This window comes from Calonectris borealis, chromosome 1 (assembly GCF_964195595.1).
Source record: "Calonectris borealis chromosome 1, bCalBor7.hap1.2, whole genome shotgun sequence".
Taxonomy (NCBI): Eukaryota; Metazoa; Chordata; class Aves; order Procellariiformes; family Procellariidae; genus Calonectris; species Calonectris borealis.
The window spans coordinates 107,113,952-107,140,569 of NC_134312.1; the positions used below are offsets into that span (position 1 = coordinate 107,113,952).

Genomic DNA, 26,618 nt, shown 5'->3' on the forward strand with positions numbered 1-26,618 from the left:
GACTTTCTTGCTTATAGAGCGGTTTTAATAGGCTTACTTAGCGTGCCAGTGTATTCCCTTGCTGGACAGTGTATTAGTGCAAGTATGTCCATTCTTTCTATAAACAAGCATTGACATACATTGATTTAATATTATTCTTTGTGCTGAGCTCTGCAGAGAGACTAGTAAAATGTAAATGACACAGCTATGTTGCAGCTACATCTCTGACAACTCAGAAGATGACTTTGCATATACAGAAAAGCAAGGGAATGAAAGAGGGCTTTCTCAGCACTTGAATTGTGTACATCCCCTTCAGTGTTCATTTTTATGGTAGTTTTAATTTCAAATTACGTGACTGTAAGGCTGTTCGGGTTGGTGTATTGAATCAGTTCCTGCATTTTCATTGCTTGGCTAATAGTCATTAATGAGGGAAATTCATCACCTTTCCTAAGTTCACCACTCAGCTGAGGAAAATAAGGGGGAAATAAGCATGGTGGGTTTCTTGCTGTGTTCCAGTTTTACAGTAAAGATAAAATGAACCCCGTTCTTTGCAACTATTTTGGGAGCTGCATAATTCAGCCTCAAAACAACCTTACAGGGCTAAAGTCATAGAAGCAACAGCTCCAGGGGTTAATGCCTGGAGGACTGGGTGTAGTCTCATAGAGTTGATCACAATGGTTAGGGGATTATTGCAAGAAGTCCAGTGGAGTTGGAGACTCGCATGGGAAGCTTGCATAACCAGTTCTTCAACTGCACATGGTGCTAGTTGGTGTTATTTAAATGTCTTGATAGTGGTTCCCACAGTAATCAGAACTCTCTTGAGAAACATGTAAGTTTCCTTGGAAGAAAACAAAAGAGCCTCTAAGGGAGAGGAAATTTCCTAAAGTAAGGTCAAATTCAGAGCTTGCAGTAAAAAGAAAATACAAAATATTGCTATGAAGAAACCTATGCCAAATAGGTCTTATGCATATGTCATATTGAACACAGTCAAGATGACTGGTGAGCACTTCAGAATAAGCCATTTATTTCTGTATTTTCTGGAGAAAGTTTGCTTGTTGCCTTAGAGAAGAAAATTCTGTTATAAATCTGGTTGTCCCTCCTTAGAAAATGGCTTCTTGTCCTAATTAATCATAGTGCCTTATACACGCTAGTGATGGGTCTCTTATCTACCCCTGCAACTAAAGCAGCTGAGGCCACCACCTGTTAACTCACTTCCAGCACCATTTAATTAGCCCGAATTAGCCTAAAACCTTCAGGTTTATCTGGCAGGGAAAGAAACGGGAGCAGATGCAGAACAGGAGAGCGCTACAAGGGATGGCCCAAGAAGTGCAAGGAAGACCGAGGAGAAGTCAAGGTGTGGGGGGAAGCGGAGAGAGGACAACAGAGAGGTTTGGGAGCATCAAAGTCTTACAGTGCATGTTTACATGCTCTCTGCTAAATACAAAGCTTTGAGAATTTAAGTGTTCAGTCAGAAATGTCGCTATGTAATTATATTCATATGGTTTCCTGCATGACTGATCCCACATAAGACTTCAGCTTTAGAATTCAAAAGCAAGTGATGCAGATTTAAAAAAACAAACAAACCAACAAACCCAAGAATCATAGCTATGCTACTCCATAAAACATATTTGCTGGATCTGTGTTGAAGTTGCTAACACCTATGTTTACTACCTACTTCCAAAAGAAATAAATAAATAAGATGCAAAGAGGTTGTTTACCGGCAGCATAGAGATGCAAACAGGTTGTTTACTGCTTTTGCATAACTAGAGGTCCTCATTTACTTTTAACTGAGTTAAAGGCTGTTATTGAATGAATCATGAAAATGAAGGAAAGGAAAGGTGTTTAAATAGCATCCACTACTGATGTTTTGTCAGGATTTCAGTCGTATGCACTGTTCTTTGAAGACAACCAAAAAAAAAACACCTCAAACTATTAAATAAAAGCTGTATTCTTCCTTGTTTTAGAAAAACCTGTTTCTAAGGGGTTTTTTTACACCACAAAGTATTCTGTTCTCATCAGAAAATTGTCTCTTGTGTGTAATGAATAACATTTCTGTACCTGTGCATAAGTGTACATTTTATTTTTAGAACCACATATTGAGTTGCTAGAACATACTTGTACAGGCTATTAATAAAAAGCATCCTTATGGATTTATTTGTAATTTAGTTGTGCCAGATCCTCAGATTAAAGCCATTATGTGAGAACAAATTCTTGCCTTTTCCCCTTAGCTTAAACCTTTCTTAACTTTTAAGATGAGGCAGCTGAGCAATGTAAACTTTTAATGAAGAACTTCTTAATTACTTGTGGAGACTCTTAGCTGATGAAAATGGTCATAACTCCCTAAAGTTACCCAATTTAAACAAGTTAGCTGGCTGAATGTGAATGTCTCTACAAAGCTGCTCTATTAAGTCTTATGAAAAATAATAGAGTATTTCCTTTCAGCTAATATGAAATGTTGGTAAGGATATTTTCCAGATTAATCAGCCATATGCTACATAGGCTTCTGATATAGACCTGTGAGTCTATAGAGCTGTGATAGTCTAAGGGTGGCCTAATTATTCCCAGTTCTGCACATAGCTTGAAGTTTTTCCTTTTTGTTCCAGAGCTGAAGAATAGGTCTACATTCTTGAAAGCTTGTCGGTATTTTTCTAAATAAACATATAATTTTATATAGTACTTCTCTCTACAAAAGTTAGTTCTCACAGATATATTAATTTAACTTTAACGGTAGTTCTCCCTTAGGAACTATCCTTACTTAGCTATACTCTGATAGCATAAAATGTTTTGTCATTATGAATAACCAAATGAAGAAACAGAATTAAATCAAATATCCCTTAAGACATATTATAGTGTATTTCTACTGTAACTCCAACGAAAACCAAGAATAAATCAAAATACTGAAAAAAACAGGCTACTAATTTAGTTCCTCATCTTAGGTTTTGGTTTGATGCGGTCACAGTTGGGTTTTTTTTCTGATGTCTCTTCCTGAATTCCTCTAGATCACTAGAAAGGAATCAATGAGAATTGATCCAATTTGTAGAACACAATTCTAATATTGATAGTAGTTTATATTCATTTGCTTCACCCTAATCTTTTATTAATGTTCATTTGCAAAATACTGTTCATGCTGTTTCCTCCCAATTTTGTACCCCCAAGCTGATGATGATAATGAAATTTAGAGAAACGTAACGAGAAATAATGAAGTTATATATTTTGGAATTAAATATGGCAACAGTTACTATTTTTGTAGTCAGACATTTTTCAGTAGATCGCTTTAATTTCAGATAAACAATGACCAGTGCAGAAACTCAGTTACATGAGATTCCTGCAGTAGTAAGAAGTTGTGTCTGTTTAGGTCTTTTCAATTTTTCTTTACATCCGCCAGGATGATGGGCCAGGGCATCAATACTGAATCATTTGGGGAGTTTTAAGGATACATTGTCAATAAAACGTGTCATACAGACATATTTCCCTGGTACAAACGAAACAATAAGTGATGGCATCACTTTCTGTTACCAGCGGAAAAAAAAAAAAATCACTGGCGACTTTTCTATGAATAGCAGAGCCATGGTTAAAAGCATGTTTAATATAATTTTTGAGGTTAGGATTGCACAGAGCACTTGAATGTAAGTAGCTGCAAAAATAAATGTTTCTCTCTGGTTTGAGGTGTTGTAGGAGCCGAGAGAATGAATAACAATAGTAAATATTTAGTATTCAGATATTCTGACCATTTTGAAGAGTTAAAGATATGTAAATTAAAGCATGAATGGTATTTAGTAGCTCCTGCTGCAGTCCAATAAAACAGAGTAACTTACAGATTTCAGTGGAAATTTCATTGGAAAAGGTTCCCCACATTCACATAAATCTTTGGTGCTATCCGACTGCCATTGGACCACCTAAACTTGTTCTCAACTTGTATGATTAAGCCAAATCCTCTTGCTGCTTTGAAGGTGTTGTCTGTGCTTGGGCTGCACTGACTAAACCTGAAACCGTTCCACTAAGAAGCTAGACCACTCAGTGCTGGTAAACTTAGCACTCTCCTATCAAGTCAAAATAGATGTTTGTTGGGTTTTTCTTAATGCCTTAAGGTACTTGCCCAGCTTAATGAATGGTGGCTCTGGAAATGGCTGTGGAAAGAGGGAGTGAGGTACTTTTCATCATGATGAGGGGGTTCCCTCTCTTAAATGAGGCCTCTCTCAAATGCTCCTGTGAAAGAAAAGTGTAGTAGCAATTGATAAGGGGTGGCTTGCTCCTTTTTTTCTCTTTGGTAGTCAAGGCTTCACTTTTCATCTTCCTCTTCCAAAATAAACCCATTTGGGACTATAAAAAAAAAGGAGGGGGTGGGGGTAGGGGAGAACTCCTTCTACCTGTTTGCATACTTACAGGTAAAAGTAATTTTCTGTTAAATTAAATGTTGGGTTTTGTTTTGTTGGGTTTTTTGTCCTTTTTTTTTTTTTTTGTATTTAATGAATCAACCAATTACTGCTTAAGCGTTTTTTAAAATGTAACTTTTATTTCACTGAAATTAGGCTTTTCTGAGCAGCTAGGATATCGGAGACCTTGGTTTAAATTCCTCCTGTCTGATACAGAAATTCAACCAAGATGTTCAACCTCACTGGGGAGTTGTTTTGAGGGACACCTCTCTCTGTCAGTTCTGTGAAATCTGTTATAGAGTGATTATGGCATTTCTCTGAGGGGTGAGGCACTGAGTTCAGCCTCTGCTTTGACTCAGACTGAGCTATAAATTTTTCATACATCAGGTGAATTGTTCCAGGTTATATAATTCATTCCCTTCACCTTTTTTGGCATGACGACTAGCTCAAAAAGTGTAACAATGTATAATTGTTCATTATGTTTAGCAAAGCCAAGTGGAAAATTGCCTGATCCTACAGCACAGTAGTCATAAGAAATAAATCACGTCTTAACATTCAGGCCCTTTACCCGCCATTCAACAGAGTGCCTTCACAGCAGTCTCATGGTGAAATGTGCCATTTAAGTCAATAGTACTTATTTCTGTTAAGTTTTAACAGGGACTCCCAAGCAAAGGCAAAGCTGGATCTTGTGACAGAGCTGAAATTAAATTCAGACCAGTGCAGGGGTCCACAGCCTGAAATGTAGGACTTGGGCGCAGACTTATCGTTCAGTGAAATGAGTAGAATTCACCCGCAGCAAAAACTGAACTTCAGCGATCATAATTAGTGAAAGGCATTTCCAGCCTGAGACCATAATTTAACATTAGTTGAATATCATGTTCGATATCGGGTAGAAACGTAGCATTTCTCAAAGAATGAGAGAGTGAATAATGTCTGTGCGTTTTTGGCTTGTAAATAACAAGTGCATTGTCACTAACAGATACCATGTAAATACCAGAAGTGTTAAAAAGAGACTAATCCCCTCATTTCCGCCAGTGGAGGGATTGAAGCCAAGATTTTCATGCCTAAATGGCTGCAAGTCGTTGTAGCCTAGTGTTTGAAGCTGCTGCTCTCATGTCCTGTTGGCTGCATTGAATGCACAGCATTTCTGAAATGGCGACTGCTCCTATTTAAACTCCTAAGTGAGCCTTGCTAAAGGGCATTAGCATCAGTTGTTTTGTGAGGTGATACGAGGAGGGTGGCCCGTTGCTGGGAATGCCATGTCTGAGGGAGTATCTTAGGTAAAAAAGGTCAATTCATTATGCAATTATATTTTGCACATGACGCCAGACGTTACACTGACACGTAGAACACTCCAGTAGCTTTCGATGCCTCTTCCTCCTTCTTCATCATTTTGAGTAGTGTGTGGTTAAATCTCCTAGAAGGCAATCAAACTTTCAAAATGATGATCAGAAGGTTCATCGCTTGAAATCTTGGTCTGAGCTTTCTGTAGTCAATTTAAACATTTGCCCTAAAAGAAGTAGGCACAGCCTCTGCCTCTTAATTTAAGAAAAAGTCCTGTCCTTCTGTCCTTTACTGCTGTAATTTAAAACTCTGACCCAGTCAACCCTTGAATGCAAATAAGTGAGCAATCTGGAGAAGCAGAATGTTGATCCAGTCACTCTACAGCCATTTTCAGAGCAGATTTTAAAGATGGACATGACATTGGCCATTAGTGAGCCAGCAAAGATGAATGGACCAATAAGTGAACATATTTCACTTTTTTTCATCTGCCAAGATGAAACACCATCTTGGTGTTTGGTTAGTTTTCGTTGTTTGGTCTTTTATTTTCTTAGTTTGCACAACAGTATTTTAAAAGGCATGCTATCAATTCTTTAATTGACTTTTGTAAAGAAATATTTTTTCCAGTAAGTCCCCTTAAGTGGATTGGTCTTGAGGATTTTGGTTTTCTTTTTGTTTTTCTTTTGTAATTCATTAAAAAGATTTCAATTTGTAAGGATGCTGTCTCTATAAGATTGTTTGAAAAACAAATGGAGAATATGAATGTTTGGCATCACGTTTTAAAAAGTAGATTGACTGAGCTAGTAAAACTAAGTGTCCAGAAAAAAAATCCACTTACGTTTTTTCTAGTTTAATTTCTTACGTAGTTGCTTTAGGTGTTTTGTGAAGCTTCAGAATGATTTTTAGCAGCATGTGCATTTACTGAAAAGGAACAGTTATTTTCAGTCATTATAGAAGTCCAGAATATGTCTGTGTGTGAGAGAGCAAAACATATCTTTCCTATTCAAAGTCTTTACAATAATTAATAAATTATCTGACACTTGTCAACAGAAAAAAGAAATAAGCAGCCTGTTGTTGCGGTAGTGATATTCTTGCAAAGAGATTTGCTTCTTGCATTTTTTTTTAAACAAAATATGAATGTTTCTTTTTCGGTGTTATCTGTTGGACAGTGCACTATCAAAAGTAAATTAAAAATAGAATTTAAGTTTAATGAACAGTTTTACCTTAAGCTGTATAGATGAGAGGAAAAAGATCTAGTGATATTGACAACAAATTCCTTTGGGTTGTGCTGTTTTGTTTTCAGAGCCACTGGGATTTTTATTTTATTTTTTGCTTTGAATTATTTAGTTCATTATTATGAGTTATCTTCGCGGTGCTTTGATCAGCAATTTATCTTGGGGTCTTAAAACACGTGTTCATTTATGTGTTTAGCTGACCAGCTGCCTTCCCTTTTTTTTTTTTGTAACGTGACATTAAAATTGAGTGTTTCCTTGCCACTCAGAAAATGCATCTTACTCCTTATGCTGCTGAACTGTTGCCTTTTCATAGAGGGGCTCTACCCCTTTCCCCTGCCCCATCTTCCAGAAGAGGTAGAGCAGCCCCCGCCGTGCTTGCCAAGACACAGTCGTCCCCCCCCGCCTCCTCCCCACAAAGAGGTGAAGTCCCCTGAGTCTGTAATTGCCAGGAGATGAAGCGATGATGGGGAGTGATCACAGTCAATAGCTTTGATTAACAATAAGGTGGAAAATTAGCAATGCTAGCACTCAGCTCCCCTGCCTTCCCGTCCCCATATGCTCACCACAGCCTGCGCTGGCTGGCTGGCAGGGTGGCCACCGCGCCCGGCGGGCTGCAGAGCGAGGCTCGGAGTGGGCAGAGGAGGACCCCGTTTTGGGGACCCTGGGCAATGCTCCCGGCCGCCTTTCGCTGGGCACCACCGCGCAGGCGGGGGAAGGACGAAGCGTGCCGCGCGCTGGCACTGTGGCTCTTGCTGTCATGTGTGGATTTAATTGTGTCTGGACGTGTTGTGATCGAAATGGCAACTACTGTTACTCCTGTGACCCCATCAGCAGCTCTGGTGTTGTTTCCGACAGACTCCGACGACCTAGAGAGGGGGAACGACAGCGGGACACCACTCCCCACCTCTGATAATGGCGACAATTCGCTGGGCTACACAGGTAGAGTGCATCTTTCCAAAATATTCCTGACTGCCTACTTCTGACACTTTCCACCTGCATCTGCCATTACCACCTGTACACGGTTTTTTAGTCATCTTTGCTAGCTGGCTATCTTTCACCATCACCCTAGAAGTTCAACATTGTTAGTGCTGTGGGGAAATATTATTGTGCCTTTTAACTAACCAAGATGACTGTCTTTTTGTGTGTGTTAGTACAGTTTATTTAAATGTTTAAAGCAATTTTCTATTGTTGAAACAATGCACCTGTTATTTTCCTATAACTATGTATATTAGTGCATGAGACAATATATCATCTCAGAGAAATTTTTCCAAAGACCAAAGGCAGGAATCTTTCTGTATGTTTATTTTGGTGGGTTTTTTTTTTGCTTTGTTTCTGTTGTAAACAAAAGTAAAATATATTCCAGCAGGGAAAAAAAAATCCAAGTGAAACTAAAATGTGATTGGAGAAAATCTGTTTTGTTGACTTCTGCTTTGCATACACTAGAGAAACGTGTCTCTAGGCCACAGATAAGCAGCACCATACGGTATGTTGCCGCGCTGATCTCTGAGGGACCCAATTCTGTAACTCCTCTGCACGCTGAAACAACACCCAGCTCCAGGAGTCGCGCTACTGACCGCAGCCCGGGCTCAGCTACAGGGTCCCTGAGTCTAGGGTTGTCGTAAACTACCGGTGGTCCAGTACAGTGGCAGACTCTAGATCTAAATAACTTTTAGGTGGCGCAGGTAAGTATTAATTCTTCTGGTGGTAGCAACTTTCGGAAAGGGAAGGAGGGAGAATGAGTTGGATGTTTAACTGGAAGATGTTCTTTAAATACTTTATTGGTGGGTTACTAGTGCTACTACTGCTCATGCTGTGTAAAATTGCATATAATCAAGTTATTAACAAAAGCGTGTGCATCAGACATTCATAAATAAGACAGTCTTACAGGATACAAGAAGAGGATAGGCAGCATAAGAGAGGGAGTAATTTCTTGTCCATTCATAAAACTTCAGGTCTGTTATACACCACTTACAATGATCACAGCTTTCATCCCTGCACATGGTTTAAAACTTTGACACATAATTTTATTCCAGTTTAAAATACTTTTTTTCTAAAAAGGTAAAAAAGCAGAGCAATATAAATTTCTCCTCAGTCAAGAAGATAGATGCCTTCTTAGAAAAACATAGCATGAACCCTGCTGCCTGTGGATTATTTAGACTTTTCTACCTTCTGAATATTCCTATTAATTTTTTTTTTAAATTTCCCCTACACACACTCTCCAAGTTTGGCCCATCTACGCTCCCTGATGCGTATGGGGTCATCATATTGACAAAATGAAAATTAATATAGCTTAAAGAATGCTTTTTTAGACTTACTGTAAATTAGATTTTTGCTTTCAGAAAACGGGGCTGGGAATGGTGATCCCTGGGTCTTGTGTTCAAACAGCCACTGATTTCCTTGGGATCGCGAGTCAGACTTCATTATTAATAAGTTGCTTAGTTTTACCTCGAGAGGAGCAATTGGTTCCCCTCCAGCCCCCTCGCCCCTCCCTGGCCTGGGGCTGGTGCCCGACAGACAGACTCCCGCGTCCGACAGCCTCACATCTGCCCACGGGGGTGGGAGAGGGGGCCCTGCCTGCGCCTCCACAAGCCCCCGTAGCCACAAGAGTAGCGGGGGTAAGAATTCAGGGGGAAACGCCATCACCTTTTCCCACTGGCGTGTTTCGGAGAGGGGCTGGAGGCTTGGCGCAGGACCCCCCATGACAAGCGCGCCAGGCGGGTGATGGCAGGCAGAGAGTGCAGGCAGTGCTGCTCCGCAGCAGAGGCTTTGTCCCCTGCCTTGCAAGGCAATATTTAAGGCATATAAGGCAGCGTTTAAGACAGTAGCTCCCCTCTGAGCGTGGGGACGTGGGACGACTTCCCGAGCGGAGCACAGACCCTTCTGCATTTGCCCACCCAGGAGGACCCTTCCCCGTACCGAGGTGCGCACCTGCACCTGGGCGCTGCGTCCGAGGACGGGCCTCTGCGGGGTATTGCAGCTCTTCGCCTGCCTCTCGGAGACTAATGGGGGCATTTGGGAGGACTGACAAAACCAAACCCTGGTCTAGTAGTTCCCCAGAGGCTCCATACCTTAACTCCAGGCTGTATTTTAATAGGCGTTTCCCAAGCAAGCGCAAAAGTCAGGATTAAATTAGAAGCAAACGCAAGCTGAACAAAAATGAAAACCGAGACGATGGCTGGTTGTGTTTAATTGGAGTTTTTGTGCCTCTATTTGAATGAGCACTGAATGAAGGAATGACCAAGTTTTTCGTGTTTAAAGATTTAATGATCCAGTATTGTTTCTCCACTATGTAATAGTAATCAGTAGCACTATGTGTGTATACCTTAGTTTATATGGAAAAGCCCTGAGGTATTTATTAAAATTAGTCCAGCGGGCTTCTATAGTAATCAGTAAGGATCTTTAAAAATAACATTAACTGTAATACAATCTTATAGGTAAAGTTACATTTTTTCTAATTTATGGGCCCATTTATGTGGACCTAATATGGAGTTCCTGGCTTTTACCGAAGTATTCTTACATCGTTTTTTGTTCTCTTTTACCTATAGAATTCCATTCTCCAAAAGGAAAACCATTCCAGAAGTTTTTTTTGTACTGAAAATTCTCCGACTCATTCCTAAAATCACTCAGATAAAGTCCAGGATGTCTGGACCCATGGGCAAAAAAAGCAGCAGTTTATTTTTTAATCCTGTATTTATCTTCAGGTGGTGTCTTAATGGACAAAACCCAAACAAGCCAATAACTGCTGTCATACAGTAGGATCATTAATTTTTACTCATACTAAGAGCAGGGATAGATCTGTAGGGCACATCTTCCTTCCAGTTCCATGTAAGTTTAGCTGCGAGGTAAATAAGCAAAGCATTCACTAGTATGGGGAGTTCCAGGGTTAAAGATTAGAATTTTTTCCTACATATTTTTCTTTCCATATATGTTTTTCAGGATGAAATACACAGCTGTTTCATACTGTACTTAAGTGGAGGTACATGACTCCTAGAGAGTGTTTCAGTGTGTTCTCCTAAAGTCCCCTTTAAACCAGGAGGTTTTTGGCTATCCCATTAGGTTCTGTTGTCTCCACTGTGGACGTGAGCACTTGCCTTGAGAAGTAACCTCGTTCCAAACAGGAAACACATTGGTTTCAGGGGGAAGAGCTTGGGTTGCTAACCAAGCTATTTCAGATAAGGATTGAAGTTGTTGATGAATTTCAAGACCGTTATTATGGGAAAATTATGAACTTGTATTTGACTTTTCATGATTCTTAGTATGTTACAGGACCAAACTCTAGATTTTTTTATCTCCCTAATCAATATAGTAATGTGGTATCCAATAGATTATTGGACTTTTTATAGATCATGAGGTTTTTATTATCAAAATAATTATTATTAGTTATTAACTGTAGACCCAAAAGGAGAGGCTGTATACACAGCTATATTAAAGACGATCACTTTTGGAAAGTATTTGTAATGTAAATAAACAGGGGCTGAATAAATGACAAATCAAGAAAGGAAGTTCAGTCACTGAGGATTGTTCTGTATATATGACGCTGACGTTTGACTGAAGGAGCTTATAGGAAGGTTTTCTCTTGCATATTTGATATGAGAAAAATGCTAAGAATAAAGAGCATCTAAAAGCTGATGTGACCACATAGGTAGCATATTAAAGATGCTAGACATATCTGGATTGATTCAGCAAAGGATTTAGGGTTAAAAAACCGAAAAACTTTTAACTGTAACTCTGTCAGTTTAAAGAAATGAGCCAGGAAGATTACCTTGTCTACATCTTCACAAAAGACCAATTCTACTCTGTCAAGGCCAGATTGGAAAATAATTGCGTAGTAAATTACTATTTTAACTATATGCATAAAGAACAGGCCAGATGACAGTGACATTCAATAGGATAAAAGCATATGATTTAGATACTTTGTGTTGTATTTAATTTGCCTTAAGGAAGACATCCAAAGTAGTTTTCTGAAATGCTCTATAACTGTGCCTGTTTCTCTTTCTACAGACTTTAAGGGAACTTTAGGTGACTAGCAGTGATGTAGATACCTAAAAATAATTGCAAGTAATCCCACCTCTCCATCAGTTTGGATCTAGGTTCTGAAAGGAGAACCAGGTGATAGGAGGTGTGCGCCAGAGAATATAATGAAATCTTTTCTGATCACCAAAGGAAGGCAGGGGAATGGAAGATGCAAGTAGGAATTCAAGCTGCGGAGATGTCGGACAAAGACTGCTGTTTGGACAGTTATTTTAGAATGGAAAGAAACCCTTAAGTTACCCATCGCTACTTTTTTCATCAAAGGCCTAGAGATAAGTACAGGGACAAACAGAAAAGGAAGGGAAGCAAGGAAAACAATCTAGGAGAGTTCCCACTGTATATCAGAGGAGAAATATGGAAAATCATCCAAATAAGATACCGGAGGAACTCAGGAGATGGAGAATTTGGAAAAAAGCTCATAGAAGGAAGGGCCTTGAATAACGTCAGGATTTCCAAGAGAAGAGCATGTGGTTAGTGGTCAAATGGAGCAGTTGATGTGCTGAATGATGTCCCTAGTGCCCAAGGAGCTTTGAGAGCCACCACTCTGTAGCAGGGAGCAGGGAATGAGGAAACCTGAAGAGGAGCATAGGATAAATCTGTCTTGACTAAAACTACTAAACATACTTTTCTGTTTAATATTTACCTGTTAGAGCAGATTTTCAAGAAGAGAGTAACGTAATTAATATTTCCACATCAGATTTCACATGTGGTTTGCCAGCCTGATTAGTAAAGTAACCATTCACTCTTAGCTCACGGGCTTCTTTTTTCCTCCCCAAAATAGTGCAAGGGCAGTAAGTGTCCAGTATGAGCCTCAGTTATTTTCCATATAATCAATGGCTGCAGAGTAATCTCTAAGATTGCATTGTGCTGTGCTATTGAAGTGTGCGCATGCATTATATTCCAGGAAGTAGCACATTTCCTGTTAAATCAACTGTGACATAAATATTGGGGATCATTTAACAGATCACAGAGTATCGCTTGTGTTACAGAGACCAGAATGATGGCTTGTTAAATTAACACTGTATAGTCAAACATTTGCAGACAAGGATCACCACTCCTCATTAAGTAGATTCATGGCTTTTTAGAGGAATCTTTCCAAATAAACTTTTTTATTCGTAGTTTTCTCAAAAGACTCTTCCAGTATGCAAAGAAATCCTGTGGTTCCCACCTGTGACCCAAAGTTAGCTGCCAATTTTTTCCCTTGACCTTTAATCATGAAATCATTGTGGTGGTCTTATTTTGTAAGACAAGGGATCCCATCCCTTTTTCTCACATTACCTTTCTTTTTTACTACTATGTTGTTATGTGATTGGAGAATTGTTCGTAGTAGATCACGCTTGTCCTGTGTCAAATAAGACAGATTGCCCTTGGTGAGCATTTCAAGAAATGAAGGGGAAATCTCTCTTCATTGCATGGCCATTTCTGAGACATTTCTTCTTCTAATCCAGTAATTTTACCGAGGTTATCCTATGTAATACAGAGTGCTTGTTTTGAAAAGTGGTAGTTCTAAAATCACATTCAAGAAAACATTTCTAAGGCTTTGACATCCAAGCTGGAAATCTACAGTAATACTTATCCTGTGAGAAATGGAGTATTTTTCAGCCATTTCTTTTCTAACAGATTAGTGGAGGTAGTAAATGCACATATAGATTTTGTGGCTGAGAGGAAGAGGTGAGAGGAGAAAAAGCTATGATATGCAACCAGATGACAAATAAGAATGTTGTAAAGAAATCACTGCTATTTGATTTTACATTCCTTCTAAGTTATCATTTTTAGTTTAGGATTAGTTGGAAAGAATGAGCGATATTGGGGAAAAAACACATGAAACAAAAACAGAGTTTGGCTAATGGGATGCAAAAAGTGGTGAATGTAGATGTAGGTTGTAGAGTTTGGATATTTTGGGTTGGGAGGAGGCTGTGATTTCAGATGTGAAGCAGGTAGGTAGCGATGTCTGAACAAAACAAAGATCTTGTTTCTGTACAAGTTTTCCAAGAAAGCTATCAGCATGTCTCATAGTGCACTGAGTTCATCATGTCCAACAACCTGAAGAGAAAAACAAACTTGTTCGCGCTGCAGAACCAATAGACATTTGACAGAGCTGAATGAATCACTAGATTAGATAGCAATAACGTTAATTTAGTTGCAATTACAGAATCCTTATTGCTAGCGGAAATACACAGTAGACTTCTGCTTGACTTTTACGTCTCAGGATACATGCAAAGCTAGTGGTTAAGACCTTTTTCATAGTTTTCTCTTTTTTAAAACTTGCCAACTAAGCAAGCGTGCTCTTGAGTCAGTGGGAGAATGAACACAGAGCCCCATGATACCAATTTTACAAAGTTACTTCTTAGAGTACATCTGCACTCTAAATCCAGGAACAGATGGATACTGTTATGCTTATTTAAAAAAATAAAAGAAAGAAAAAAAAGAAAAAATCTCCTGCTCTTGTCTATCAGCAATCTCTCTGTTCCCCATGTCAATCTAAACTGCCAAAAAGGTCCTTTCAGTTTTCCGCTTCGCTTTGCGAGCATTCTTCTGACACAGATACTGAGGATTTTTTTTTAATATGTATTAAAATATAGATGTAAATATAACACCAATCAAATTGCCTGTCAACCATAGTGATGTTCTGGCAATAATAATTTAATTAAAATATATAGTAGCAATATTGGAGCTCAGATATTCCCACTTACATAAATCTTGCACTGCCAGTTTTTATGAAAAAGTTTATGGAAAATCTCCTCCTCCAGTTATTGTGTTATACTTCAAGGCAGAGCTTTGATTAAAATAGGAAGCAATGGTAACGTCCCATGTTTCTCCACCAGTTAGTGAGGTTTCTGGTAGCCACTAGACCAATTTAAAATAACAACCTCCACCCTCCTACCCCTCCCCCCCCCCCAAAAAAAAAAAGATAGCAAACATTGTGTGAAGAATTTGTCTAATAATGACATTAGTAGCAGTATATGCCCTTATACAGCTGAGATATTAGGGATTGTTCTAAACAACCATATCTCAGGAAGATGAATTTGAGCTACAGAAGGTGCAGGAAAGGGCTATTAAAATAATCAGGGAATAGAAAGCTTATTTTGACAGAGGCCTTAGTGAAAGGGGGATGTGATTGGCATTTGTTGCCAGCCTTACATTCTTAGAGAACACATAGGAAAAAAAATTAGCTAGAGCACGTTGACTATACAACTTGAAGAAATCCGGTTATTGGTAATTAGCCTATCTTCAAAGAGTGCTTAAAATGTGTGCTCTTATAATGGGTGATTCTAAGCTTTTACTCATACGTTACTACTTGACAAAAGAATAAGCAGGTGTAAAACAGGCCCTAGTTAATTTAGGATAGAAATTTAGGATGTTTTACAGCAGCAGATTCTAGAGCAGTTTTCAAACAGGAGTTTGAAATCTCCTTTCCAAAGATTTAAATTTGTGATAGGCTATGATAGGCTATGCATGCTGGATTTGATTCCCCAGGATAAGCATTTTAATCTTGAGTGTGTGTGTTCCTAATTAATCATGAGATAAGTAAAATCAAAACAAAAGGCTTTTGCAGCATATTATACTTTCTTTTTTCCATTTGGACTGCCACAGACAGGAACCCCTGGAGTTGATGAGAGGCTTTCTGCTGAGGGCCTCCTAGCAAGAGTAAAGACAGAGCAAATTGCCCTCAGACACTGTTGTCAGTTCAGTGAATTAAGTATGCAAAACAATTTGTGAAGGTGTCAGAAGTGCAAATTTCTGCCAGTAGGTCAAAAGAGTATGAATTATCACAGGATGAGAAAGGTAAGAGGAGATCACTCCCCAATCTCATCAGGGTGTGTTATACAAGTTAGTCTTTTGTTTTAGCCAGGCAATTTGTTTTATTTAAAGAGTAGGAAGTTAGTAACACACACGGTCTCATTAAATGCATAGCAGTAAAATGCACTGTATAGATTACAACATTCGTTTATTGTGTCTAAAATAATGCACTTTCTTGAGTATTATAGGAAAAGAAAAACGTTGAAAATTAGTTTCTTATAATTCAGATATTAGCATTGTTGGTCATTTTTGATAGTAATTGCTATATACGATCATGGATTTACAGGATAATACAGGTTGGAAGCAACCATTGGAGGTCTCTAGTCCAACCTCCTGCACAAGCAGGGTCAGCTATGAGGTCAGCGCAGGCTGCTCAGGGCTTGATCTAGTCAGGTCTTGAAAACTTCCAGGGACAGAGCTGGCACAGCCTCTCTGGGCAACCCGCTCCACTGCCTGCCTGTCCTCATAGGGAAAAAATTCCTCCTTATATTCAGTCTGAACCTCTTTTGTTTTGACTTATGCCTGTTGCCTCTCACCCTGGACCACTGTGAGGAGCGTGTCTCCATCTCCTCAGTGACCTCCCTGTCGGTACGGGCAGGTGGCTGTTCGGTCCCCCTATGACTGCCTCTTCCCCAGGCTGAACAAGCCCCGGTCCCTCAGCCTCCCAGGCAAGTCCTCCAGCCCTGACCGTCCTGGTGACCCGCTGCTGAACTCGTCCCAGTAATGTCTTGCTCTGGGAGGCCCAAAACTGGATGCAGTACTCCAGATAAGTGCTGGGTAGAGGAGGATAATCACTTTCCTTGATCTACTACCTGTGCACTCACACAGCCCAGGGTGCCGGTGGCCGTCTCTGCTGCCGGGGCAGGCTGGGGCTCCTGCTCAGCTTGCTGCCGGCCCAGAGCCCCAGGGCCTTCCCAGCAGAGCTGATCCCCAGCCTGGCCGTCCCCAGCCTGTGTGGATGCAGGGGGTTCTTCCTTCCTTCCCATAGCAAGATTTTGCATTTGTCCTTGTTAAATTTCATTAGGTTCCTGTTGGCCCATTCCTCCAGCCAGTCTGGCTCCATCCAGGCGGCAGCCTTGCTGTTGGGCATGTGGACTGGTTCCCCCAGTTTGGTTTTGCCTGCAAATGTGGTGATCGTGCCCTCCCCCCCCCCACCTTCTCCAGGTCACTGATAAAGATCTTAAGCAGGCCAGGTACCAGGACAGACCTGACGGTCCCTCTTCTTGTTACTGTCCTCCAGGTAGGCTGCAGCCCATTAACCTTCTGAGATAATGAATCATCAAGTTTTTACTCATCTGCTGTTCACCCATCTAGACCATAATGTCCCCGCTTGGATACAGGAATAGTGTGGGAGACAGTGTTGAACCCAAAACATGGGAGTCTAAAAAAACCAAAAAATCTTTCAAATTAGGATTTCTTATCAAAACTGATCTCTCCTTTTAGCACTGTTTATAATTGCAACTTTTGTCACAGTGTCACAGCTTCATACATAAAACACTGAATAAGAAAATAAAAATCAACATCTATCAGAAGATTCAGAGTTATTTTTATCAGATCCTTCTGGACAAACTACCAGACACTTATTTCAGTGCTTTATACCTGTGTATGTATGTGTGGTTCTTGTGTGTTACTTATCCATAAACCGTAACAAGTTGAACCATCCCCTACAAGCGCTAAAACACTGTAGAGAGCTTTTTAGAAGGAACTGTATTGATTTTCAGTGACCCTTGTGTAAGAAAGGAGACATTCTTCTGTGGTACAATTTACAATTTACTGGACAATATATTATTTATAGGGCTTCTGTCTGATACTTCCTAAAAGGCAGTGAAAAATTACTACTAAAACTCATTGCTGCTTTCTTTATTGCAGAAAATCCTAAATTACTTTGCACTCCTAAATATAGGCAGAAACCTAATTTTTTTTTTCCAAACTATGAATATTATGAAATAATCTCTTCCAAATCTGCACTAGCTTTTTGACTAGATTCTCTGCCTCTTCTTAGACTTTTCCTTTTATTCCCATCAGATGGTTCTTGTGACGTAATAAATTCCAGTTGCTTCTGCTTCATTCTCCTGTTTTTTTTTGTTTTTTTTTTTTTCCTAATTTCATTGTTAATTTCTGAATATCCAACAGGAAAAGAAGGGTTGCAGTTTGGCTAAACTTGGAATGGAGTAACCAGCCCACTCAAACACTCATAACTTACCCACTCAAAAACCACTGAAAAACTATTTTCTGTATTTATTTCTGTCTAAAGTTTAGCAGAATAAATTCTTCTGTCTTGTTTCTGGATTAGTGCAAAGCCAAAGATTTTGCTCTTTCTGTTAGGAGTAAGTATTGTCCAAGGGAAACCGAATTGCTTTTCAGTAGATTTAAACTTTTGGATAGCAAAGTATCATTTGCTTCATTTTCAGTAAGATTGTTTACTTGTACTCTGATGTGTAATGAGGCCTTTCATCATTTCATATATATATTATTTTTCTTTAATTTTTTGTTTAAAAACAAATGGATAATATTGCAGTTTTCACATCAATGGAAATGGTAAACTTTATCAGGAAGCACAAGGGAAAGGGAAAGGAAGGTGAAAGGATTATGAACTTACTGATCAAGTGATTACAAAGTTAGTGTTCTGGATTTCTTACAAAACCTCAAATGGCAAATTTAGCTTAAGTGTCTGGTAGGGGAGGAAGATGCCTGTTTCTCTGGGAAAAATTACTGTGCAAATACTGTTCAGGTATTGTATAGAGTTTAGAGACCATTTTTAATGAACAGTAAGTACATCACAGGAGACTGAAAATGGCTTGGGGGTTATTTTTCCCTCCAAAATTGTAGCTGTTTAATTATACCTTCCAGACCATTATCAAATGGATAAAATAGAAAGAAAGCTTATTTGGAAAAGATACTGTAGGAGTGTGTGGGAATAGTGTGAATATTGTTGCACAATATGCACACAAATTGTTGTAAACATGATTTTCAGTTCTTGAGCATACAATATCATCCATGGGATAACTGGATTTTTATGCAAAATTTATATGCATAAATATAAATACTTTTACTTCTGGGTAGAATTACTTAATAAAATTATATCCATAACATAATCAAACAATCAGATGGTATGCAAAAAAAAAAAAAAAAAGAGCTGATATAGATACTCATACTCAACAGTTGACTCCCCCCCTCCCCCTCTGCATTTTGGTGGCTTTGCAAGAATGTATTCAAGATTTGGAGGAAAAGAAAAAAATTCTCCGTAATCACGTTTTGATTCCAGACAGCCCCTGATGGAAATTCCTCAAAATTCAAGATCTTGTAAGTGTATACAAGCCAGGTAAACCGCATAATCATCCCAAAGGGAAGACTTTATAATGAAGTGAAGAACTTTTGGAGGAAATGTTTGTTTAAGTAAAGGAGGTGTGCATTTTTCTTAACAAGCAAGATTACTTGTAACACATTGCTAACAGCTGGGCAGTCATAATCTAGGCTTCACTTCAGCACAGCATAGCAAGCCATTTTTTAGCATATTAAGAATAGACAATATTGAGCTAAAAGTTCACTAAAGTTTGTAATAACAGGCGGGAATCTCATTAACGTATATAAATACCTAAAGGGAGGGTGCAAAAAGGATAAAGCCAGGCTCTTTTCAGTGGTGCCCAGTGACAGGACAAGAGGCGATGGGCACAAACTGAAACACAGGCGATTCCCTCTGAACATCAGGAAAATTTCTCACTGTGAGGGTGACCAAGCACTGGGACAGGTTGCCCAAAGAGGTTGTGGAGTCTCCATTCTTGGAGATATTCAAAAGCCACCTGGTCATGGCCCTGGGCAACCAGCTATAGGTGGCCCTGCTTGAGCAGGGGGACTGGACAAGATGACCTCCAGAGGTCCCTACCAACTTCAACCAATCTGTGATTCTGTAATGTAAGAACTTTAACACAAAAAAAAGCGCTTTGTTGGTCTTAACCTACCTGAAGCTAACTATTTTCTTGTCCAAAAATGTTCCTTGAAAAACTAACACTTATAAAATATGAGGAACAGCAAGATTATTTGGCTGTCTTTAAACTTCAGAATGCAGAGGCGTTATCTTTCCAGAAAAAGACAAAAAACACCACTGAGATGAGGAGCTGTTTGCTTTTCTTCCAGGAGCACACCCTAGAGTTTAGAGCCCTATTGTAATTGATAGGAATGTGCTTTTGCCATACAAATGTGTTAGAATATACTTGTATTGTTTAAGTGCTTTATAAACTAACTAATTTATATATACATTCAATATAAGTTAATTATAAGTTTTTTCACATGTATACACAGAAGTGTGTCAGGCTAGCTTGTCTCTGTGTTTGCCGACACGCTGAATATCAATCCAAACCAAGACAGCTACAAATATTATCAAGAGACTAGGGACTCAGAGGAGAATAGAATAGAGAGGATAAGTGATTTTTTTTTAAAACCCACGTGACTGTAAATATAATACCTAGAAAGAATATACTTGGTGAGATCTCTTTCTTAATAGGTCTATAAAAGTTCTCTGAAGAGTGGATGCAGCTAGGTTTAAAATCTGAATAATGAATTATTGTGTAATACCCAGATGGCATCTTTATGAGTTTTCTACTTATTTGGTTGGAAAATGTCCTTGTATTAAGGTTAAGGTATTTTTGTAGCTGCAGATGCTCTTAAAATCTGCTGTCCAGAAGCTGAACTGAGATAAAGAAAAAGCGTCATGACACATTTATTTTGGCAGCCTGATCAAAGCGGGACGGCTGTATTTAGGCAGACAAGTGTATCAAAGTGATGCAGTTTGAAATGGCTGAGTTAGCATTCCTAAAACTGTGTCCCTGTGATAGGCTCTATAGTGATACTGGCAGGGTAGCGCCGTGTTAGAAAGTGTTGTACATCTGTCAGGACACAGCTCGAACTGAATGTAGTGAGAAATTATGGTTCCCTACAATCTTTTGCTGCCTATATTAATTTCCCTCTAGCCATAACACATCTGTTCATGGTAAGACTGATCCGATGCCCATCCAACTACAGTCCATTTACTTCAGCAACCAATGGATCCAATAAATACTCTTCATGGGAAGATTTCAAAAAATTACTGAAAACTGAGTTAAGGGCATGAGTCCATTGAACAACATAGGATCCTAAGTCCTCCAGCAGCTTTTGAAATGTAGTTTCCTTCTTTTTTCTACCAAGATAGTGGAAAGTCCACTCCTGCAACGTATGGAGCATTTATTAATTGTATTTTTTTGCTTGCTTATTTGTTTGTCTTTTAGAAAAAGTGTATTCTAAATCTGTCATTTATCAGTATGTTAAAGTTAAATTTGAAGTCTTTCTCTTGCAAGGAGTTTTTAAAATAAATAGATAAAAGCCTCTTCTGAATTTGCTCTTCAGTATCTCAGAATCAGTGGGTTTTGTTTATCCTTTTACTAGATGAGTTCAATGCAATAAAAATTTATTCTGGATTCTTCTGAAACCACCTGATTCCAAAAAATGCACACAGAGTATATAGTCAGGTCTGGGACTTGGATTATAATTAGCCTCTCTTGTGAAATAACCTGTAGTTTGGATTAAATTGGAATATTCCATATAAGTGGAATATTTTTAGATCAGTGTTACATAGAAGTCAGTGGGTGAAGCACTGCAAATACCCACTGGCCACTTGTCTCTTCTACTGTAATGGAGCAACAGTGGAGAGTTACGAGAGCCTAAGTGATTAGCCTGCCTTCTCCCTGCAAAAGGGCTCCTTATAGACAGTTTAGTCGGTATTCCCTGCTGAGTCAGTGAGCTTGGCTTCTTAGTGCCACTACAAGCAGGCAAGGAGGAAAATAGGATGGATTGAAGGAAAATGAGAATCTGGGGATGAAAATGAGAAGGACTGGAATAGTTTAAATGTTTCCTGTACTTTTCTGTATTCAAGTAGAAGTCCAATTAGAGAGTTGGTTATAAGCTTCTGAGAGTCATGACATGACACATACTATATGCAGTCCTCTGATTTACAGCTATTGGTATGTGTTTCTTTAAAAATAAGACTGCAGATTTCTTGGTTAAAGAATTTCTTAACCAATAGGCTAGATTACTGCTTATCCTCAACTTTCGTCCTGAGGGAACATAATGAATTTTCATATTCTCCTGTGCGCCCCTACCATCTGTACTACTCCGGTCATAGAAAAGGTCTTCTGCACATGTCCCCCTGTACACAGAGCAGAAGAGGTGGGAAGGAGTGATGAGCTGATAAAGCACTGGGGTTGCTTCCTTCTCCTCCTCAAGCACCCGCTAACACACATGCATCGCCACACCAGAGGCTCTAAGCTGAGAGATTCAGTATTTTGGGGTAGAGCCCCAGAAATGCTGCAGATAAGCGAATAAATCCTGGGCCTGTACTCCTGCTCTCAGCCAAGGGTCTTTGTCCAATGTAAGGTAATGGGGGAGGGCTGGCATGCTGCAGAGTTACCCTCTTGCTCTTCCTGCTGTTGGGCTGTACGGCACCCGCTTCTTCTGGCCTTCCCGCAAGGTCCCCGCCAGCCTCATCCCTTATTCCTCTCTTTTCCCTTCTGCAATTTTCCCGGCTGTACTCATCAAACCCAGATTCAGAAGCAGCTCTGTCGGTAGCAGATAAAACAGAGAGGAGAAGAGAACGTGCAGAAAATATACTGCAGCAGAGAAAGGGGGTAGCTGGTCTCAGCTGAAGAGAAAGCTCCCAGACGCTAGCTGCCACTCAGTCACCACCTGTTTCCTGAGCTCTTAGGTCAGTATTAAGAACACGCTGCCCTATAACGAACAGGTTGCCCAGAGAAGTTGTGGATGCCCCCTCCCTGGAAGTGTTGAAGGCCAGGTTGGATGAGGCTTTGAGCAACCTGGTCTAGTGGAAGGTGTCCCTGCCCATGGCAGGGGGGTTGGAACGAGGTGATCTTTAAGGTCCCTTCCAACCCAAACCATTCTGTGATTCTATGCTTCTATAAATCAGACTGATGGACAAGCCACAGCTTGACCTGCATGATTTGTAACGTTCAGTGCACACTGCTCAAAACAAAGCCCAGAGGAACTTTCTTTTTATTTAGTCAGAGATGACTACTTCTTTACAGTATACAGAAAACCTACAAAAACTCAAATATTTTAATAGCATGCGAGTGTCTTCTATTCCCGACAGAGTTAAATAACAATTATATTTGAAAAAGTACTGACAATTACAACTTCTCGTGTCCTTCCTTTGCACCATTGTTAATACCATCCAACTCTGTTCCCATTCTTGTCTTCACAATTTCTTTTATTGATAAACTTCAATTTTTTTAAGCAAACCTGCAAGAGAGTTATATAGGAAAGTAGTCTTATAAGGTATATTAAAGGCTCTCAGGGCTGCACTGATGATTGTTGATTCCATCTGAAGAGACACCAAGCGTGTGAGTTTCCATATAAATGGTTTCTTGCCTTTTCAAGCTCTAAATAGCTTAAGGCTCACTAATTATACTGGTTCTGGGACTACCTTAACAACAGTATGCATCAGAACGTATCTTAGATGGTCAGCACAGAAGAACTAGGTCAGAGACCTCTGGGGATTTAATCAAAAGGTTAGCAAACCTAGCAGCACACCTTGAGCACCAACCACTGAGGCTAATGAGACCTCATTTAAATAGTTTTTCAGAGAATAGTTTTTCAGAAAAGATTACCTTCTTTTGGGAAATGAAATCTTACTCTGATCTTTTTATCAGACATCTAGTGGTAGACCCTTTCCTCTATTTTATTTTCTTTACAAATGTTCTTCTTTATTCTGGCAAGGATATTAGATTAATAGATTTACCTAAAATATGCTGCCATTAGCACAGCAAACACTACTTTCCTGGGACATGAATGACAAAAATTTCTCCACAGCTGATATTTTTTCTTTAAAATGGAGTCCATTAATCTATATTAAGTAGCTAATTAATATTAGCTAAATGAAAACAATAACATACCTTATTTTCTTTTCCAAAACAACAAATCCCTTGATTAAGAGCATTCAGAGAACAATCTGAGTAAAGACAGAGTAAATATATTATCTATGATGTTAAGATGATAACATTTTATACATTTCATTATCAAGGTTGTTATGTGAAAGGACTAAATACTATTTATCAAAATATAAAAATGTACATGAAACAATATTAAATGTATTAAATTAATATCACTTAGTAAATAAAATATTAACATATTAAGTATTTATTGGTCTTCATTTTAAATACCATAAATGGACCCACCACATAAATGCTCTTTAAAATAGTCCCCCTGAAGCTGATCCTTCAGTGCTTTAGCGCTGAGATGTCTTTCAGCAAAACCTAAGGATGCAAAAAAATTAGGCCAGCGTGCCTTCAACACTTATATAATCTCAGAATGATTTCCTATATGTGTTCTTTCTAATTTGAAGTATCTACGCAATTTTAAATGTACTTTAATTCAACCTCCTCTGACATAAGAAAGAAATGGCAGAGAAATAGTTAAATAGTTAAATACACAATATTCAAACAAGAAACCAAAAAAATGCCACAGAATAAAAGCAGTAAGCAGTAGCTTCCTGCACAGTCTTTGTGTCATTCTGAAATTGTTTTTATTTGCAGCGTGTCCTTTCACGTACAGGCAAGAATCAGAAGGGATTTGAAACAATTAAATTTCCTTTAAAGAATGACCATCTAATGAAAGCCTAGGAATATAATACTAAAATAGTAGAAATTAACTGTACCACTACACTCTAACTACATTTCACAGCTTTACATTCCCCAAAGGTACCTGTTATATGTGTTGCATTCAGTCAATTTCTGATTTATAGATAGAAATTCCTCTTGACTACCAAATCAAGCATAATACTTTTTTGTTCCACATTGTATGGTTCTCAGTGTGATGTAATGGAAAAAACTAATTCAGTAAAGAGATTTTACTGTAACACCTGATATATATCAAAAAGCTCTTTCAAAAAACCCATTCAGGATATTCTGAATTTTATGTGGTAGCTCTATATCATTCATTTTCTTAAATGATCTCCCTAGAGATTTTCATTGTAGTCAAGTGAGTGGAGTATTGAAGGGATTGTATTATTAGCTACCACTTAAAAATAAGAATACAAGGATTTCTCGAGAAAATTCTTAGGCCTTTCTTTTCTTTTTCAAGCAGTTGAAAAACTAGAATGCTGAATATGGGGATTTTTTTTTTGCATCTTTGGGAAATCATTATGATTTGTATGAAATGCCAGTAGATGAAGCATTATTTTGGCAAAAGTTAATTACACAGGATCCAAATCTCATTAAAGACCCCCTTTGGCATGGGTAAATTTAGTTAGATTGGGCCTGTTGGTCTTTGCCAAGTGCTGTCTTGAATTATTCCATACTAAAATGTTGCATGCATGTTACTAAATGCCGTGGTCCCGTTTATATTGATTATTCTAACCTATAGAGTTACAAATGAATTCACCATTGTTTATAAAGATGTGGTTCAGTTCACAGTGGCCAGCAGTTCGGGGGGTATTGCTTTTGATTTCCAGTCCTTTACTCAGTACTGCTCAAAGCAAGGATTAAGCCTTATAAAAATTTATATGGATCCATGCCTAGAATTCCATCTAGCTGTGGATCTGACCTCTGCCTAACTCCGTCCCTCTTCTTCAAATATATTCTGTAGGGAAACTAGTGGAAATAGGTCGGGTTGGATTTAAACCAGTAGGAGTTCTACCGAGATAGATGTGCAAATATAAGGCTAACTAGTTGTCTGATTCAAGCAGTGAACATTCGATTTACTCTGCAGCTACCTGTTCTCTACACTTCTAACAACTTTGAAGAGTAGAGAGGAACAATCTGTTTAACTGGTATAAGGAACTGTAACATTTTTGTTTTGGATTAAATAAGGTTTCTCCCTCCTAAAATACACGCTTTTGATACAAAAAAGAATAAAAATATGGAAGGCAAAATAAATACCTAGAAAAATAAACTCTATGTAAGACGAAGAAGGTTTTAGAGTAGTTAATTTTCACACATCCTCTTTATTAAAAGACAGGTACACACATTATCGGTCCAAAACACTAAACAAATGAAGTTGTGGATTAAAACATATTAAATTTCACAGATGACTGCATTACAGAAATACTTTTCCATTGATGAACTGTAAACATAAACCGAAATCAATGATGAAACAAATATTGTTTCTTCATATGTCAGAGTGAATGGATTTACATTTTATTTCAGCATTGAAACTGCTACAGTGGATGGAAAAGATCTGGCTATCTGAATTAAAAATATGAGGCGTGCTTTTCATAGATAATCACATAAAGCGACAAGACAAATAGTTTCCCAAATAACCTTTGTTTGGAATTCAGAGGCTACAAAACTTCATGATATTGCTACCATACATCAGAATGAATCAATACAAACCAAGAATAAGTTTCTCAAGTGAAACAAATATCAGAAAACATCTGTTCTTATTGATTTCAACAAGCTACCAGCAATCTAATGACGTTGTAAGTTTTATACAATATCATGTTCCACAGCAAGGTATGCAGTAAGAAGCTTTTCATTCTGTCTCTAGAATACAGTCTCTTGGGTTCTAGTTATATAAGACTGAGCTCCACAAGCAATAAACTACAAGGGTTCATAAGAAGAATGTGTTTCACAATTTAATTTGATCACGGTTGTTTCCATTTTTTCTTGAATTTATGATCTGTTTAGTTCCAACTGAATAGGAAAGAGCCCCTCATATTCATACTCCTGAAGGAAAACCCTATTTTAAATGATGGTTGCAAATACTACATGTTGGAGAGTAAATATAATCAAAATGAAAGGATATTTATTAAAGGTACATCACATTTTGATAAATGACAGACAGTTATTTTAGAAAGCACAGTTAAGTAATGAAAACAGAATAAATGCTCAGAAGCATGATATACTGGAAATCATGAGGCCTCCTTAACATTGTTATG

At 38.6% G+C, this 26,618-nt stretch overlaps 1 protein-coding gene across 1 annotated transcript in view; it reads left to right on the forward strand.

Moving 5' to 3' along the window:
- Positions 1-26,618, forward strand: part of ROBO1 (roundabout guidance receptor 1) — a 540,394-nt gene that overhangs the window by 143,695 nt on the left and 370,081 nt on the right. Inside the window, exon 2 of the mRNA XM_075170312.1 lies at positions 7,724-7,807. Coding sequence (XP_075026413.1) covers positions 7,724-7,807 — 84 coding nt within the window. The remainder of the gene's footprint in view (positions 1-7,723; positions 7,808-26,618) is intronic.